The sequence below is a fragment of the Lithobates pipiens genome, unplaced genomic scaffold, assembly GCF_037356315.1.
Source record: "Lithobates pipiens isolate NorthernLeopardFrog02 unplaced genomic scaffold, aLitPip1_a1.2 Scaffold_25, whole genome shotgun sequence".
Classification (NCBI taxonomy): Eukaryota; Metazoa; Chordata; class Amphibia; order Anura; family Ranidae; genus Lithobates; species Lithobates pipiens.
The window spans coordinates 177,368,794-177,388,729 of record NW_027507787.1 but is presented as its reverse complement, the minus strand read 5'-3'; the positions used below and the strand labels follow the sequence as shown (position 1 = coordinate 177,388,729).

The window sequence follows — 19,936 nt, the reverse complement described above, 5'->3', positions numbered from 1 at the left end:
CACAAAAATACAGTAAAAATAAATAAATACATTTGGTAATTTGGAGAAAAAAAAATGGCCTTTTAAGACCTATGAGCGGAAGTGACGTTTTGATATCGCTTCTGACCTGCAATGGTATGCTGACGAACAAGGGCAATCTTCCCCTAACTTGTCTCCACACCCAGCCAGCAGAAGGACTCGATCGCCTCCGCCGCTACAAGCGGCTCCAGTAAGTGGCGGGGGGCACCAGAGCGCGGCAGGAGGGGGGCCCTCTCCCATCGCCGATAAAAGTGACCATGCGGCGAATCCGCCACAGAGACCACTATTATCGGAAAACCGGACCACCAGCGGAAAAAGCGGTTATGGTAGCTAGCTGCTGCCATAACAAATATATCCCTCTTCAAAGTTAAGACATATATCGGCGCGTGGAGGTCCGGAAGTGGTTAAACAGCGCTAAAACGAGTGGCGCTTTAGCACTAACGCGGCCACAGCTCAGTGTGAAAGGGGTCTTATTGGGATTTTTTACCAAAAATATGTAGCAGAATACATATTGGCCTAAACTGATGAAGAAATTCGATTTTTTTTACATTTTTTTATTGGAAATGTTCTATAGCAGAAAGTGTTTTGTTTATAGTGCAAAAAAAAATAAAAACTGCAGAGGTGATCAAATACCACCAAATCTATTTGTGGGGGAAAAAGAACATAAATTGTATTTGGGTACTGCGTCACAGGACCGCGCATTTTTCAGTTAAAGAAATGTAGCGCCATATTCCCAAAAAATGGCCTGGTCGGGAAGTGGGTAAAACCTTCCAGAGCTGAAGTGGTTAAAGAGTATTTATGCTATTTAAATGGATCATATACAGTAGGTCTCTTTCTGACTATGATTTACTTTCTGCTTACAGTCATATCCACACACCCTTTTTTTTTTTCTAGTACTCCTTAGTGCCTGGAGCTCTTCTGCACACAGCATGCTTAGTAGCAATCAATGGAGAATGACAAGATAGATGATCCTGCTCTAGTGTCCTATTTTTCACACGCATGTCAATAGCAGCCCTGGCGATGAAGGGGTTAAGCCTAGTTCCACGCAGCTACTGTAGACTGAAAAGGACACTTCCTCTCTGACAATTTGTAAATCTCTTAAGAGAGGCTCGGCATATGTTATATTGTAAAGAAAGTCCCTACGATGGCGTATAGACTCCCACTCCGGGAAGACTTTGAAAGCTGGACAACTTATCAAGTTTCTGATCTTTTAAAGCAGGTAAGAAGGGTGCTGTATACTCATTGATGTATACTGCTGACACATGGGACAAACTGCACAAAAAGTATTCAAAAAGAATATAGATGTCACACTGACACTTTGTGTAGCAGAACTATTATTTTCTTTAAAGGACCAGTCCACCTAGGGTTGCCATCTCATCCCTTTAAACCCGACCACATATTAATTACACAGGTTCTGAGGCTGATTGAGGTTGTAATTAAACTCACTTGTTGCCTTATCTGCATTAATTTAGCACTCAGAACCCGTCTAATTCATATGTGTTCAGGTTTAAAGGGATGAGATGGCAACTCTAAGTCCACCGTAAAGTGTAATTCTGGTTTTGGTAGGTGCTGGAGACTTGGACTACTCAACAGTTTCTTCCATTTCTCCAGGACTCCATTGGCGAGATCTCTGTCTTGGTTTTTCTAGGTCTGCACATTGGATCTACCTCTTACGAGGGGTTCTCTTCCTGTTGGATTTTGTATTATATTTATTTTTATGGAAAATGCAACAGATAAAGCTGGAACATTCAATGGTGGGCGGGAACACCCAAACTGAGATGGGCAGGAATAGACTCTGGATTATGTGAGGGGACTTCACTACTGGGTTATTCCAGACATATAAAAAGGTGGGGAGTGACTCAGCCCACTAGGTTCCACTTCTAACTGAAATAACACTTTTGTATAGAATGGTAATTGTAATGTTATGTGCAAAAAAAAAAAAAAGCACCAATTGGGGAAAAAATTTAGATCTAGCAAAAAATTTGGCGTTATAGGTGTGCGCAGCATATTGCATTAGGGTGTGCACCCCAAAGTCCAAACACACATGCACAGTAGAGCAGTGGATGGTGTCAGAAGGGATGAGATTGGTGTCAGTAGTTTTTTGTTTTTATTATTTTATTTTGTTTTTGTTTTTTACAATTCTTTTTTCCAATATTATTTTTTTTTCTTACAATTTGTTAGGAGCCCCATTGAGGGGCTTTGATGAAATAGCAGAGAGAGGGCCTGAGGACAGAGATTCCCCAGTCTCTTTTTCTGTAGCCTCAGCTGCCGCCTGCCACAGGGGTTCAGCAGGGGGAATCTACGTCGTACAGGGTGATTAGGGTGTGCCCAGGCACCCCCAGCACACCCTGTTGCACGACTAGGTTTGGTTTTATAATTATAAGGTATCACAAATTAGAGGCATACAAGGGGCTGTTGTGTTACAATGGGATTCTTGATCGGAATTAAGCTGTTTTTGGGAATTATGGTTACCATACATGCTTCAATAAATGATCAATTTATTTTCTAATCCATAACGGGGAAGAGGATTTCAATGGATAAATAAGATATAATTGTAATACTCTGAAGTACTGGGTTTTATTTGTTCATTCTGGCAGTTAATAGAAGGCAGTGGATAAAAGTAAAATAAGCATTAGCAGAAAGTGGGCCGGGTAGAAGGGACTCTCACCATCCACAAAACTCTGTAAGACCCCTTTCACACCAGGGCGTTTTGCAGGCGCTATAGCGTTAGGAATAGCGCCTGCAAAACGCCCTAAAGAAGCTGCACCATTGTGTGTAGTGTGAAAGCCCCGAGGGCTTTCACACTACAGCGGTGCGCTGGCAGGACGTCAGAAAAAAGTCCTGCCAGCAGCTTCTTTGGAGCGGTGAAGGAGCGGTGTGTTTACCGCTCCTCCACCGCTGCTGCCCATTGAAATCAATGGGGCAGCGCTGTAATGCTATTGCGGCGTATTGCCGGCGGTTTTAACCCTTTCGCGGCCGCTAGCGGGGGTAAAAGCGCCCCGCTAGCGGCCGAAATGCGCCGCAAATCCGGCGGTAAAACGCCGCTAAAAATAGCGGCGTTTTACCGCCGACGCAAGGTGCGGTGTGGTGTGAAAGGGGTCTAAATGCACAGGGTTCAGGGTTCGCAAAATGTGAATGTCACACACAGCCATGCCAAATAAAAAAAATGACAGGTAGAAGAACCTTGCGATTCAGTAGTGCTGGTGGAGGGGGGTAGTTGGAATTGGGGGACTGTAACAATCGGGTGTAACATATATACATTAGGGAAGTTACACTTTGCAATGGGAATTTTCCCTAGACTTTAATCAATGAATTAAAGCTCTGCTGGTATCCATTATCCAATCATGTGCAAGCAAAAATTTTGTTTTTTTTTGTCTTGCACCTAATTGGGTATTCTTTTGCAAAGTGAAATTTCACTCATTAACTATGCTCCGGGGGAAAATTCCCATGCAATGTGCAACTTCCAATGCAAAGTGAACAGCCTATTTGCTCATTGTCAGAAAAGTGGACTAAAGCCGGTCATTGACAGATTGAAATTCAGCCGGTTCAGCAGGAACTGTCCAAATTTTCATCCGTCTATGGGCAGGCTGGTTGTACTGAAGTCAATTCATCAACCAGCCAATCAGGGTTTTTTCACCCAATCACTGTCGGCAGCTTTAGCAGATCACAAGCAGCATCTTTGCAGCGCTGTAGGAAACAAGTGCCCCTGCCCATTGAAATCAATGGGCAGCGCCGCCAAACCACCGGCAAAGCGCCGCTGCAGAGGCACTTTATGAGCGGTTATAACCCTTTTTTGGCTGCTAGCGGGGGTCAAAAGCACCCTGCTGGCGGCCAAATAGCACCGCTAAAATGATGGTAAATGATGGTACCCCTGGCGCCCCCAACGCCCCAGTGTGAAAGTAGCCTAAGGCTCACCATACACAGTGCTAATTTCTTTCCTGCAACCATGGGTTGCCCAGACAGAGCTGACAGAGGAATCAGCAATTGTCCACTGATGGGGGCAGACGGGGGAAGCCATCCCTGCCGGGAGAAGAAGATGATTATTGCTATAGAAGCTGCTAGTGATAATCGCAAGAGAATCGAGCAGGCTGGTTGTATTCAAGTTGATCAATTTTCAGCCTGGCCATTAATGGTTCAAATCTCCGCCGGTTCCTGCTGAATTGGCCGAAATTCGAATCTATGGCTGACCTAACTCTCAAGTTTAGGAAAAATATCTGTGGTGTTCAGCTGTGCATTTGCAGGTAGCAAGGATAAAAGGCCCAGCTGGAGGTAAACATGGCGGCAGGTTGTTGCTGGACTGGAGGTGTAGGTTAGATGAGCTAAGTGGGGAGGATGGGGGCATTGCAAAAAAGCCTACAGCTGTTTTTTAGTGATCACAGCACTTCATCTGTCTTCCGTTCTAACACTACAACAAACACAACATAGATATTTGTTATTGTCTATACTTCACTATCCTGCCTACCGCACAATGTCCAAGCTACCAGAAATGTGAACTTTCATGTTATAATGAATCATATTTACAGGACAAAACTGGAATTGGTTTGGGTTTAGTTGTTCACATGTAAATCAGTAGGTATCCTCATATGAACCTGCATATTCTTGTTAGTATTTGAATTTATTCAAGCCTATTTTGTAGAGATATTTTTCTAACTTGTGATGGTATTACTTCACGCTTATATTGACACATTTTAGGGCGATGTCAGGAAAAACTGCAGACGTCACGCCCCTGTGGCAATAAATTCTCAGTTTGAAACTTTCAATAAATGTAAATATTGCCTTATAGATGGAAACAAGCATGTTACAGTTTTAGAATTTTCCAGTGGACGTGGGTAGTGATGGATGTAAACTATAGCGGGTGTTCATTCCCGTTATCAGTGGGCATTGTGAGTCCATGCTTGCCGTGAAGCCACTTTAGGAGACAGGTCATTTCCTCCATGTCATATTCTGTCTCTCACCTCTCCCTGATAACACCGGCTTCAGATATGTTACTTTAGTTTTGGCAGATGCTGGAGAGTTACACCACTTAACAGTTTCTTATATCATATAACAACTCTTGAATATGCAAAGATAGGGATGGAAAACTTCAAAACTCCCAAGTAGAACTATGGCACTGAGATCAGATCATATTGTTGGAGCCTCCAATACATATGAGAAACTAGTGGCAAGCTCAGCCCAACAGGGTCTGCTTTTTGGGCGCACAAAGGGCTCACCATGCCCATTGCCATGGAAAATATTGAAATTTTATCAGTAAACTTTTTTTACAATTTTTTTTTTTTTTTTTTTTTTTTATGAGCCCTTGCACATAGCTGCATAAAGATCAGTAAACTTTTGCATCCAGATCTGTATATAAAAAAAAAAAAGAGATCCTGTATATGGACCATATTTTAAGCTGTAAGCATGTGCGAATGTTAACATGCTGTCAAGATACATCGAAAATGCACTTTGTTGAAGAACAAGAGCCGTCTGAGAATAAGTCACTTCTGACAGCAGACAATCTGGGGACATGGCCCTGCCCTCCTCCAGTACACAGCAGGTGATTGCTAGCCTTAAGCCTGGTACACGCGATAACATTATTGGACGAATGATCTCCGTTTTTTTTAGTGCTAATCTCCATATTGAAAATGAAGAGGTTACCAAAGTTATGAAATTTCTCATACGACAGAATAAAAATTTGAAAGTGAATGTAATGTAGTGTATTGTATTTGTATTGTATTTTCAGACAAATATTGTACTGATTAAAACAAAATCATACGATCTGGTGTTTGTACGAGGAAAATTTTCCTGTTTGTCCCTTTGGATAATTTCAGACGAAAGCTGTGTACTAAAAATCTGATTATCGTATAATCGCTTCAAAAATAGTATTTTTTGTACGATTTTCTCATCATGTGTATTAAGCTTAAGTTGTACATATTCCCATATAGGACTGTGCAGGCTGTGGGTATGTCCTTTTCCTCCACTCAGGTCTCAGATTACACTCAACTTCCTGCTGGCCTAAAATTCAGCCTTTTTCAACCAGGGTGCTCACGTACCCTGGGGTGCCTTGAGGTTTCTTCAGGGGTGCCTTGGCAAAATGCCTAAAAATTGTCCAATAATTGTATACAACCGACATGTGTCTGAAGCTGCCTTTTAGTTACACAAAGCCACAGGTTTTCATTGACCACCATTACAACCTTCTAGTTGCCGACATCCTAACAACCATTGGCATAATCAGTTAATAAGAGGATGTCTGTCGGCTGCATAGCATACTTGTATCCTCCTCTCCTGCCCCTCTCAAACAGCATTGCGGTCATATTAGCTGAGTGATGGAGAAAAATTAAGGGAGTAAGAGAAACATCGGAATACTAGTTAGTACCAGGTTGCAAAGGCGTATTTGCTTTGGAAGAATAAGTGTCCTATGTGTGTGGATGTTGCTGCAGTAGAACTATTAGAATATTTTTTACATTTTAGAGTGGGGTGCCTTAAGACTGTCCATAATTTTAAAGACTGTCTATCATTTTTAAAGGGTGCCTTGACTGAAAAAGGTTAAACACTGCTCTATGCTGTGCTGTGTAAACAGATAAACAGGTACAACTTATGTAGGAGGATTTGTCTATCTCTGTGTATCACCTGAGGCCAGTCACTTCACTGGGTATATGTAAGGGTTAACAACCACTTTAACAGGTTGAGACAAACTATGACTCTAAAAGGGGTACTATAACACATTGAATTGCATTTGCTCTGACTTCACAAGCATGCATGTTTAGCAGTACCCCCCGTAGGGGCTGCTGAAAGTTGTGTTCCACCTGTGACCCCGCCCAGCCCGGCATTCACTTCCCAATCACATTGGAAGCAATGAACAGTCCATGTACTTGTTTTGGAATTTTTATTGAGGGATTTGAACTTGGATAGGGATGGGAATATATGGGATGCCCAGTAGAATTTCAGAACAGTTAATTTGGGACAGAACTATGTATACTGTTTGTACAAGACACTTCTTCAAACTCCTCCTGCACAACACTTGCTTGCAGACTATCACTCTCTCTCTACTGCACAACACTTGCTTCCAGGTACAGCTAGTACATGGTTAGGCCCAACTCTGACTTGGTCTGACCCTAAAAATTGCCATTTGTAGACAGGCACTACAGGTCCCTTTTGGTTTAGCAAAAATAGAATAGAAAGTCTTTAGTGCTAGCTGTCCTATGGTGGACTACTGCTCCCAGTAATCCCTCTTCAGACCCTGCCAGCCCTCCTGGCTGCAGCTGCCTGACTCCACTCCCTGTGACATCACAATCCTTACTGCTGGCTCTGCACCCATCCCAGACTGCACACTCCCAGTCCTCTCAGGCATGGTAGTTCTCTCCCGAAGACTTGCCCGGCAGTACTAGTACTAGTACAAGCACTACTTGTCCTTCTTGACTCCTCTCTGTGCCTCCTGTCCAGATCCTTCATGCATTCTTGAATGGATCCTTCCTGAACCCAAGTCCTGAACTCATCTTGAACCCGAGTCCAACGCCCAAGGTCTACCCCTTCCCCCCCAAAACTGCAGAGTGGCCTTAAAGGCCCCGATAGCTTAGCACTCAATCCTCTGTTCTTCCACCTGACAACAACCCTCCAGCTGTGCTGAACCTGGGTATATCAAGGAAGCCTGCCCCCTGCCAACCCTAGACACCTCAGACAGCTCTACCCCTCTTCCCCTCCTCTCACCAGCCTACATTGAGCCACTCCCAGACCACACAGATCAAAACAAACAGGCCTAGCTTCCAGCTAGGCCTGCTTAAATTTATCTGAACTCACCAAAAAACTCACCTCTAGCACCTATCTAGGTAGAAGGTGCTACATTTGTTTATGTCAAAAGAGGTGATATCTCAGCCAGGGATTTAAGTCCTGGCTTCTATTGGGAGACATCATAGCAATCGTTTGATAACAAACCTAATGTCGTGTACACACAATCGGAATTCTCGTTGGAAAAAGCTCTGATGGTTTTCCTGACGGAATTCGGCTCAAGCTGTCTTGCCTACACACGGTCACATCAAATTACGATCGTTTATAACGCGGTGACGTACAATATGTACGACATGACTAGAAAAAGGAAGCTCAATAGCCAGTAGCCAATAGCTTCTGTCTCGTAGTTGAAACTGGGCATGCGTGATTTTTGGCGTGTCGGAATTACATACACACGATCGGAATTACCGATAGAAAGTTTTACCGCCGGGAAAATTGAGAACATGCTATCAATTTTTGGCTGGTGGAAATTCGGACAGCTAAATTCTGATGGAGCATACACACGGTCGCATTTTCCGATGAAAAGCTCTCATCGGTCTTTTTCTGGCCGGAATTCGGATCGTGTGTACACGGCATAATAGTTGTAGGGATGCCCAGTGTAGTTTGTTTTTTAGCCAAAAACAGAATAAATTTTGCCAAATCTTTATTAAGTTTATTCATCAAGTGAGAGTATTTCATTCATATAGCTACATATCATTATGTATACCACTGAGACGATGAATGAATAATTGGGCAAGCAGTTCCTTGGTAGCAAGCTAGAGAACGAAGGATTGTACAATACATGTTGTGTCATGTTAGTTCCTTTTCCCTGCCAGTAATGGCCAACAAGCACAATGTAATCTACAGCCTAATAAAGATAAGATATATTTGCTGCGAACGTATTTGTAAATGCATGTCATTTTTCAGAAGAAATTTATGATCACACAGGTGATAAGTTCTTTTGGATGGTTACAATTGACTATACTGACCTACAGTCACCAATCCGATCCAAATATGTCCTTATAAATGACAGATGTAATCAATACCGCTGGGGCAACACAGACAATATGTATGAGAGATGTATGTATACATTTTTGGGCTCAATACAGGAAATCTACACTGCCACGCTTGTTCAGTAAGGTAAATAGCAGTCACCTTGTCAAAGTCTGACTAGTAGGTCTAATGGGGGAGCTGTCAATGATTATTGCTATGCACTTCCACTTTAAAACAGCAGTAATCATTAAACACCGCTCCACCAATGATGACATTAGGAGAACTGTGCATTTAACTGCAGTGTATACATGTCATCAATAAAGCAACGGTGAATAACTGTTTTCTTTAGAAGAAAAGTACTTGTTTCTATTTCAAGCTAAAAGAAGTACAGTAAAACCTTGGATTATGAGCATAATTTGTTCCGGAAACATGCTTGTAATCCAAAGCACTCGTATAGCAAAGCGAAATAATGGTATCAATTTGAAGACACGATCAAGGTCCATAAGCTCGAAACTTGTTGGGAAATCACCAAATTGTAGATCGGTGACAATCCAAACGGACCGGCCATGCGGCCCAGCGCAACCTCCTTCACCAACTTTTCCGACATTCCCCTCCAAGTGAGCCAGCGCAGACCTCAAATTGTCCGCAGGATGGAGGGATGAGGAAGACTACAAAGAATCTAAAAAACCCCCGGCAAATCCCGAATCCAGTAGGTCTGCCATTCCACGGTTTGTATATTTACCTAAAAATAGGCGCATCTTTGCTACGCTCACCGGAGTCCTCCCTTTTTTCATGCAAGCTCCCCAGGACTTCCCTTCCATTTTTGCCCACATCTACAGTTGTGCTCATAAGTTTACATACCCTGGCAGAATTTATGATTTCTTGGCCATTTTTTCAGAGAATATGAATGATAACACAAAAACATTTCTTTCATTCATGGTTAGAGCCAGTTCACACTGCGGGCGATGCGAGGTGACACGACTTGCCTCGCCTCGATCTGACAAGTCGCCCCCGTTCTGTACAATGGGACCGTTCTGAGAGGAGCGACTCGAGTCGCTCCGACTCAGAAAAAAGGTTCCTGTACTACTTTCGGGCAACCTCGGGGCGACTTGCATTGACTTCTATACAGAAGTCATCTGCAAGTTGCCGCTGAGGTCGCGGCAGGTCGCGGCGAGGCAAGTCGGTGTCGCCTCGCATCGCCTGCAGTGTGAACCGGCCCTTAGTGTTTGGTTAAAGCCATTTATTATCATTCGACTGTGTTTAAATCATAATCACAACAGAAACTACCCATCTGGCAGAATAGTAAAGCAATAGTAACTTTACGCTCACTGTAGTTTTACTAACCTTATTTTAAAACCCAGCCTGTGTATACAAACTAATTCCATGCAATCTGTTTTCTCATTATCAGTGTGGTCTTCAGGAATGTACTGGAGTAGTAGAAAAAATGGGAATGACTGGACATACTTTTCTGGTAAGTGTCAAGTTATGTCAATGATGATTCACAAATGTGTTAATAATCCACTGAGCCTATTAGGTTGAATGCAAGTCTTCCAATAAAGAGACCCTGTCACCAGATCATTCATTTCTACAACAATCTTCCTACAAGATTATACAGTATGCATTCTTAACGTATTTTAGGCATGCTCATTGCCTGTAAATCCCACCCTTGTATAGACCTTCAATAGCCCTAAACTGCAGTTGGGCCCCACCACACTGGATGAGATGTCAGCAGCCCTAGCTATCACTCAATGAACACTGTATAGTATTTCCTTCACTCCTCCTCCATCTGCTAGAGAGGTGAAGGGAGATATGCAGGGTCGTCTTTAATATTGATTGGACCCTGGGCAAAACTTTTCTTGGGGCCCCCCATGCAGTTTTGCTCTCCGCCTGCTCTCAGCCCTTGTACACACGGTCGGACATTCCGACGGAAAATGTCCGATCGGACCGTGTTGTCGGATAATCCGACAGTGTGTTGGCTCCATCAGACTGTTTCCGTCGGAATATCCGACGGACAGTTTTAGAGCTGGGCTATAAAACTTTCCGACAACATGATCCAATCGGACTTTGTCCAATTGTGTGTAGAGAATTCCGATCGGACAAAGTGCCACACATGCTCAGATCAAATTCCTAGGCCAAAGCTATTGGCTACAAGCCTGAGTGTAGTCCCGTCGTAACGAAATAACGTCATCACGTTACGTACGACTGGATTTTCCGACAACTTTGTCCGATTCATGTGTATGCATCACAAGTTTCGGACAAAATCCGTCAGACAAAATCCGACGGATTTTGTTGTCAGTATGTCCGACCATGTGTACAAGGGCTAAGACATACAATAAATAGCAGTTAGGCTAAAAAATCTGTTTACTGAATCAGATCAGGCAGCTATTGTGATTGGTTGCCAGAGGTTACAGTGTATCATTACCGCTCACTGACTGGTTGCTAGAGGTTACAGCACATGATTTCTGCTTGTTTATTGGTTGCTAGAGATTATTGCGGATATGACCTCAGGGGGGCATGAAATACAATGCCGTCGGCTGCCCCCATTTACATATGAATGCCGGTAATTTACATGTAAACACAGGGTCTGCAGGTGAGTCATCTTTACACAAAAATAGGGCAGAACATAGGGTAGCATTAGTAGCAGCACTTCACACTGAGATATTGGGACACAGCACTGGACTAAAACCTCAAAGGACGAGGGAATTTAAACCAGGATAGTTGGCAAGTATGAGGCAGCTGCTTTGGGCCCCACAACAATGACAGGGCCCAGGGCAGCTGCCCCTTTTGCCCTGCCTTAAAAACGGCCCTGGCGATATGGAGGAGCTGGGTCAGCACAGATTAGACACATACAAAAGAGGAGAGAGCTATGACATGGCAGGAGAGAGAGGGCTGTGCTAGAGAATTGATTGTTCCAATTTGCTTGCATATTCAGAGGCACAATGCAAGTTTATTGAAGTTGTTTATGGAAAGGAAAAACACAGGTAAGCATGTAAAATACTTCATGTTTGTGTGTGTGTGTGTGTGTGTGTGTGTGTGTGTGTGTGTGTGTGTAATGCTGGAATGCACTCTGGAATGCAGCTGCAGTTAGGAATGCATGCTAAGCCTTCCTTGATAATTGTGGGCTAGGGCAGCCTTTCTCAAACTTTTTAAGAAAAGCACATAATCAGCAAGAACCTCCTGTGGGAGTTGGTTTATTTCAAGTGTCCCTTTTATGTGAATGCATTTGGGCTAGGTTCACACTAGCCAAGGCTCTAAAAAGTGATTAATGGTGGATCGATTTTCAAGGCTTGGATAAGCAGCCTCCTCCTGAATGCCTTCTTTTTTTATAATGGGGCTATTGCACCACAGCTGTAAAACAATTGTTTACAGTTTGGCCCTATTGACTTTAATGGCCAAGTTTGACAGGCAATGCCATCTGTCAGTTCACCATGTTGTGTGAAATTTGCAGCTGAGGCGACACGAAGCATCATGGTTGCTGCATGTGAACAGTCTCCTCCATCTTTAGCATGATTGGGTGGTCTTTGTAAAGTGAAATTTCACCACATTCACTAAGCTCTGGGGGACATTCCCTTGAAAAGTGCAGCTTCCTTTGCAAAGAGAACAGCCTTTTTAAGTGGTTGATTGCGTGGACAATAATTTATTTCAGAAGGTTGGCTTCAGGCCAGGAGTACTTGAGTAGTCAAGATGGCGGAGGTCCTCAATAATACAGGGGTTTGTTACCCCATCTCATTCCTGTTGTGGGAAGACACAGGGAGGTACCCTTGGCCAGCATGACCATTGCTGAAAACTAATCAGGACCTTGCTTACACACTGACCATAGGGGGTCACTAGCTTGGCACCTCCACCATTCATAGGACACCCTGTATTTTTTTACTGAAGGGTGTTATCTGATTGGACAAGATGAAGAGGAGTGGAGGAAACATTACAATCTCCACCTTGTTTAACAAAAAATGCCTTTATTCATTGAAAAAATGTAAAGTGATTATACACCTCTGACATGAAATATGAATAAAGCATATCCCTCTATAGTGTGTCTCAATCCAGAGCACTGAGTGTCGTTTCTGTGTGCTGCTTCATTCCTCTGCTAGAGTCACATCCGACAAGCTGTCCTGATAGCAAGATGTAAAAAGGTGACATGGGAGGGAGCTCAAGCACACAGCCTGTGATTAACAGCCTCAGCTCTGTTTCTTTGTGCTGCATGAAGGGGAGGGGGGTCCCTTCCCTCCATTCAGCAGTCAGAGCTCCCTGTACTTAGATTTGCATAATGTAACTTCAGCTCCCCACTCCCTGCTTTCTGACATCCCAGACAAGCTGTATAAATTCTGTACTTTAAACAGATGTAGTCAAGAGAAGACTGCAGAAAAACAGGTACAACTTAGAATTTGCTTCATCTTAGTGTTTTATAGGAGACCAGTCACTTCACTGGGTATCTATAAGAATTTACAACCACTTTGAGGCTTTCTGTGAATGGCAGTAGTGATAAGTAAGTGATCCCTTTTGGTCAGCGTGCAGAGAAAAATCTGTTCACACACAACCTAGTAGATCAAAGCTCTTACTGTTTGTAGCACAGGCCAGTACTGGGACAGGTTCATCCAGCACCCAGGGCAAGGTTAAGACTTTGTGCCCATTCTTTGCCCCCTTGCTCCAACTTTCTATGGTTGGCATGGATTGTGCACCACTACCCCTGCATGACCAATCACTTGTTTTCTTGTGGCTAGAAGGTAGTTGCAGATGCATGGTGTGTTTCTGTGTCAGATGTGGGTGGAAAGCGGATAAGTTAGAGCATGGCGTCAAGCGGTAGCTGTCAGAGTAGATTTGAAACTGAAGCCTCTGGTTGCTAGCCGCTGATTTGGAGCTTTCATGGGGTGAGTGGGTGCGCTCCACTATCGCTGAACCCGGGGCGGCCTCACCTCTTGCCCACCCCTTGTCCCAGCCCTGGCATAGGCTACTACAGTGATTTACAGCATCCCCTGTGGCCCTCTGGAAATCAAATATGCCTACCTACATCAAGCCAAGCTGGCTCAATGCAAGTATGCAAAAAAAACGATTATTGGAGTTTAGCTGTAATGTCTTAGGGCAGAGTCATATCAGAGGTCTTCGTGCCAATATTGTTTCTGGTTTACTTGAGAGTCAGCTTGGAAAACTTCAGATGGATCTGATAACAGGAGGAGCCACTGCCTTTAGTTAAGTAGAAATCTTGTCTTAAATTATGACTTCATTACTGATCAGCAGCAATTTTCCTCTATTCTCCCAAAGAACTTTTCAAATAACAGATTTCACACCATATTCTAAACCTCGGAATTTATTTATGAGTAGGTCACTGCCTGTCGCATATTTCCATGGTAACATAGAGGATGTCCACTGTTAATATTATGATGTTATATACAATTAATTAATGAGTGTTGTGTGAATAACAAAATCATCACCAGTTTAGCTTTTCTGAACAAAGAATATTCTGCTTTTATGCTATTATTACTCATGGACTATAAAAAATATACATTGAGTCTGAAATGTACAGGTCTAGAATGTACGGCTATTAGTAAAGGGCATTTAGCTCTACTCAATAGTGGTGAAGAGTTGTTGTTATCCCTTTAGCAGAAAGCTCACTTCCTCCTGGTATATTTATAGATCAAGCAACAAGATACTACATTGTGCTATTCTCTTCTATCACTAACCCTGGTCCTAGAAAACACCAAATTCCTGGTATCATTCTGCACAGATTGGTTGATCCACTCAGTGCAAGTGATCCTTTTCCAGGAACGAGGTGTATGCCAACATATAAGATAATGCCATGGGTTTATGACAAAAAAAGGTGTGTGCTGACTACGCTAACCCCTATATTATATATCTTATGCCGCATACTCACAATCGGAATTCCGGCCAGAAAAAGACCGATGTGAGCTTCACATCGGAAAATGTGACCGTGTGTATGCTCCATTGGAATTTAGCTGTCTGAATTTCCACCAGCCAAAAATTGATAGCATGTTCTCAATTTTCCCGACGGAAAAACTTTCGGAAATTCTGATTGTGTGTATGCAATTCCGACACGCCAAAAATCACGCATGCTCAGATTCAATTACGAGACAGAAGCTATTGGCTACTGGCTATTGAACTTCCTTTTCCTAGTCCCGTCGTACGCGTTGTATGTCACCACGTTATAAATGATCGGAATTCGGTGTGACCGTGTGTAGGCAAGAAAGCTTGAGCCGAATTCCATCGGAATTCCGTTGGGAAAACCATCATAGCTTTTTCCGACGAGAATTCCAATCGTGTGTACGCGGCATTAGAACCAGAATATACACCACTAAGAAAAATGTATATATTCATATACATACACACTAGTGATACTAAAATCAATATACCCATACAATACACCCATGTCTTTATCTCATATATAACTCATACATCCAATGTTACCATTAGTGTTAGGTTTAAACAATACAAAATAAATAAACAAACAAATGTTCAGTGTTTTTGCTGGTATAGATAAACCAGCATTTAGTGAATCCCCCTTCCGGATTCTATGCTGTGTATTAAATTACTCCACTCTTGCTATTCCTGGTATCCGTGATTCTGTGTATTTCATATCCACCAATTTAGTGACGACACTACCATAAGGATTGGCCACTCACCAGATATTAATATATAGAACGCCTTTGGTTCATTAATAGGGATAACCACTCCACTCAGGTCTATGCTGCTCCCAGCTTACAGGTTTAAACAATATCCGCCCTCATAAAAAATAAACAACAAGCATTGCGCAGTATGTCTGTGCATTTATTTATAAAAAGTTGTTGTTCATTTTTTATGACTGCGGATATTGTTTAAACCTGTAAGCTGGGAGCAGCATAGACCTGCGTGGAGTGGTTATCCCTATCAATGAACCAAAGGCGTTCTCTAGATTAATATCTGGTGAGTGGCCAATCCTTATCTCGCTGGCCGGCAGAAGTGTCAAGTGCATCCATAAAAAGTATTAACAAAGCCAAACTGGTTGTTCTACCCAAAACTTATATTTTCTATTTTGGACACGGTGGAGAAAAAGATTTTATGTCAGATTGTTAATACAGGCGAGATTTCTTACTTCCTATGCTAGTGAGAGTGGCCGCAGGGACAGGAAATTTTCTCCAATGAGAATCCATCAATACAACATTGTTTGGCTAGACTTTGGCTTTATTTTGCACATGGCAAATGTATATGTAGCTTTAACTGGGTATTTACCATGGAAAGTGTAGACCTCTGGCCCATCGATTGCCAGCCTGTATCTACTGAATATAGGGGGAGCCATAAGGAAGAGTTATGTACCAGAGGAATTCCTCTACTACTGGCCATTGCACCTCTCTATGGGGGGACCAGGAGCCAATATGGATGCTTAATATAACAGAGGTGGTAATGTTTGAGCTAGTAATAAGGACTTAGTAGTAAAAATACAACTGCAGTAATGGGTTAGTAAATGGATAGGCATGGCGGTAAAAGGGGTTAAAAGGGTGGATGTGCTTTGTACTTGCAGGTTCCTGCCCAATACTGGCCATACACCAGTCGAAAAAATAATTTGAACAGGTTTTTGAACACACGGGCGTGAGAACAAGCGATATTGCCATCACATAATGACCGATTTTCAAACAATAAAATATCATAATAAAATGTTTATTTTTGCATTATTTTGGTCTCTATTTTTCTTTATTTACATTTTTTGGGGAACATTTAGACCCCTTTCACACTGGGGGTGTTTTGCAGGCACTATAGCTTTAAAAATAGTGCCTGCAAACTGCCCCAAAACAGCTGCTCCATGCACTCCAGTGTGAAAGCCCGGGCTTTCACACTGGAGCGGTGCACTAGCAGTGTATCAGAAAAAGTCCTGCCAGCAGCTTCTTTGGAGCGGTGAAGGAGCGGTGAATTTACCGCTCATCCACTGCTGCTCTTCATTGAAATAAATGGAGCAGTGTTGCGATACCGCAGGTAAAACGCTTGCCCGGCGATGTTTTGCGGGCAGATTTAACCCCTTTCCACCCGCTAGCGGGGGGTAAAAAAAACGTCCCCCCCGCTAGCGACGCTGGTGGCGGCTCAGTGTGAAAGGGATCTTAAAGAAACAAAAAGGTACATAAAAATTGATGGTTGTGTGCTACTTGTGTGTATTCTTGCTGTGCTCTTTATTTTAGACATGACTGTTGACAGGAACGTTTATCTTCCAGGTTAAAATTCTTTTTACATATGTGCAGTAACAACAGTTTGTTTTTTTAATGGACAAGAAACACATTAACCTTTCAATTTATCATTCATTCGGCCGAAGTTTTCCAATCTTTTCCTTAAATTTTTGGGTTAAAAATAGTCACAACTACCGTATTTATTGGGGTATAACACGCACCCCAAGTTTAGGAGGGCATTTTAAGGAAAAAAGTTTTAGGAGGGAAGTTTAAGGGAAAAAAAAACTTACATTTAAATGCCCGTCAATGCAGCCTTATCAGTGTGCATCTTCAGCCTTGTCCATCATTGTAGAATGATCAGTGTCATTTGCAGCTTGCCCAGCGCTGTTTGCAGCCTTGCAGAGTGTCATTTGCAGCTTGCCAGTGTCATTTCCAGCTCGCCCAGCGCTGTTTGCAGCCTTCCATGTTTAAATATCCCGCCGCCGAGACAGACCAAGCGAGCGCCGCCGAAAAATACCGAGCGGCGCCGAAAAAGACTGAGCTGCCTGCTCGGCTCCGCTCGTAGTCCCACCTCCCTGCTGTTTCTGGAGCGAGCGCTGCCGAAAAAGACCGAGCCGACTCTACTGCGTATTCGGCTTGGCTCGGCTCGCAGTCCCGCCCAGTATGGGCGGGACTGCAAGCCGAGCCGAGCCGAGTACACAGTAGAGTCGGCTCTGTCTTTTTCGGCAGCGCTTGCAGAAACAGCAGGGAGGCGAGACTACGTGCGGAGCCGAGCAGACGGCTCGGTCTTTTTCGGCGCCGCTCGGTCTTTTTGCCTCACAGACAGTGGGGATCGGCGTATAACACGCACCCACGACTTTCCCCCGATTTTAAGGGGGAAAAAGTGCGTGTTATACGCCAATTAAATACGGTAATTATCTATTTATGCCTATTAACTGGAGACAAACGAACGAACTATCAAAGTGACGATTTTTGATCTAGTGCAGCCTTTCTCAACCTTTTCAACACAAAGGAACCCTTGAAATAGTTCTCCGGTCTCGAGGAAACCCCGGCTAAAAAATTTAAATCTACAACTCATAATACATTAGTATGATGGTCAGTGAGAGGAATGGTCCTTACACTTGTGGTCATTGGGAAGAACCTCCTTACAGATAGCTAAAAAGATCAATGGTGTCAGTAGGAACTTATCTAAGAGGCAGAAATTGCCCAATGCTGAAGGAACCCCTAGCAACCTCTGGAGGAACCCTGGTTGAGAATCACTGATCTAGTGTATGGGCACCATAAGGCTGAGTCTGTCCAGGTGGTCCATGACAAGAGAATGTCTGTATTTATAGGACAACAAAAAGTGACAAAACGAAATTTGTGCCTTCTTTAGAGTTGGCCAGTTCTTTACAAACTGTTAAAGAACCAAGGCTCCCACAAGCTGAACATAGACACTTCTAAACTACACACTGGATAATAGTAGATTTAGGCCGCGTACACACGGGCGGACTGTTCGCCCAACTTTGTCCGCTGAACAGTGTTTGGGCGGACAGTCCGCTCGTGTGTGGGCTTTCAGCGGACAGTTTCAGCGGACAGTTGGACGGACAAGGTTTTTCGGAATTTCCGAAAAACTGTCCGCTGAAACCTTGTTTCAGCGAACAGCCCGCTCGTGTGTAGGCTTGTTCGTCAAACAAAGTTGCGCGCATGCTCAGAAAGGATTTTCACGCCGAAAGCTATAATGCAGTGTATAGGACGTCGTATTTTTCGTCCCGTCGTACGTGCTGTTCACGTCATCGCGCACGGTTTCAGCAAACTGTTCGTTCGTCGTGTGTGGGCATGCTAATTTTGAGCGGACTGTTTGCTGAAACTGTTGGACGGACAAAGTTGGGCGAACAGTCCGCGCGTGTGTACGCGGCCTAAGGGTAATCTAATCCTTCCGTTAGAAAATTGCCTGTTTTCCTTTCAATCCTATTTTATTTTCCTTCTCTGCTACTCTCAATCAGATTTTCTCAGCAGCAATAGAACCCAGCAGCAGTCTATACAGTGTCAGCAGAGAGTCTTAGTAAACAATTCCCATGCCCCAGGCTTGCTGAGGCTATCTGCATTAAAGAGGCCACTAATGTAAGCATTTACCAGTGCGGCATAGACTGCTCCCTACAACCCTGCGTGTTCCTCTGGAGGAATAAATACGTGTTTAAACATGCAGCTTCCTGTGACCCAATCACTTCATTTCCAACATTAAAACTATTATGTAGAGCAAAGTCATATGTTAGAAGTAAAGAAAGCAAGGTCAAATCCTGCTGTCAGCTTATTCTGATGTCTCTGACAAGTAATGCATTTTACATCAGGAAACCATAACATATGTCGTTCCTAGCTGAGATTCAGGGGGAAAAAAAACTGACACTATTTCTGGCTTACATTTAAATAAAACAAGATAAACTGTGTATATTTTTGAACTTCAAAAAAAAATTTGATGCATAACATATTAACATTGTAGTGGAATGCCAATTTGTTCACCATGCTCAGATGCAGGCACTGGCTCCTTTAACTCCTTTTCTGACCATCCATGGGTTCTCGGACATGCCAAGAAGTATACCTTCATTAGCTTCCCCCACTCAGTAGTTCAGAAAGGTCACACCTGATTGGGCAGAGGTAGCTGGGCAAGTGATCTGCAGCCAGGTGAGAGGCCCTCCTCTGTCAGAATGGGTGCATGGGCATGGGCATGCAGTATTTCCAAATGACCCATCAACTGTGGGGAACAACCCCCCAATTGCTACTAGAGTATTCTAGCTCCTTTGCACCAGTTTAGTAAACTGATAGTTACAGGTACTTTCTGTCTGATTAATTAACTGTCTTGTTACACTGGGCCTCTATGACTAGAATTGCCATGTCAGACAAAAGGACTGGGAGGCAAAGGGAAGCAGGCCCAGGTCCTCTCTATGACAGAGAATCCACATGGACGCCGGACACCGGGGTGTCCACAAAACATTCACCTTGTTAAAGAAACAAGCCATGGGTGTGAGTCTGCTCCAGTTGGTTGAACCATTCTGACAACACTGTGT

General features: G+C 43.4%; 1 protein-coding gene across 1 annotated transcript in view; it reads left to right on the top strand.

Moving 5' to 3' along the window:
• Positions 1–1,052: 1,052 nt before the first annotated feature.
• BLNK (B cell linker) overlaps positions 1,053–19,936 on the top strand; it is a gene marked incomplete in the record, with an annotated part of 346,417 nt that continues 327,533 nt past the window's right edge. Inside the window, 2 exon segments of the mRNA XM_077455234.1 lie at positions 1,053–1,237; positions 10,160–10,222. Coding sequence (XP_077311360.1) covers positions 1,163–1,237; positions 10,160–10,222 — 138 coding nt within the window.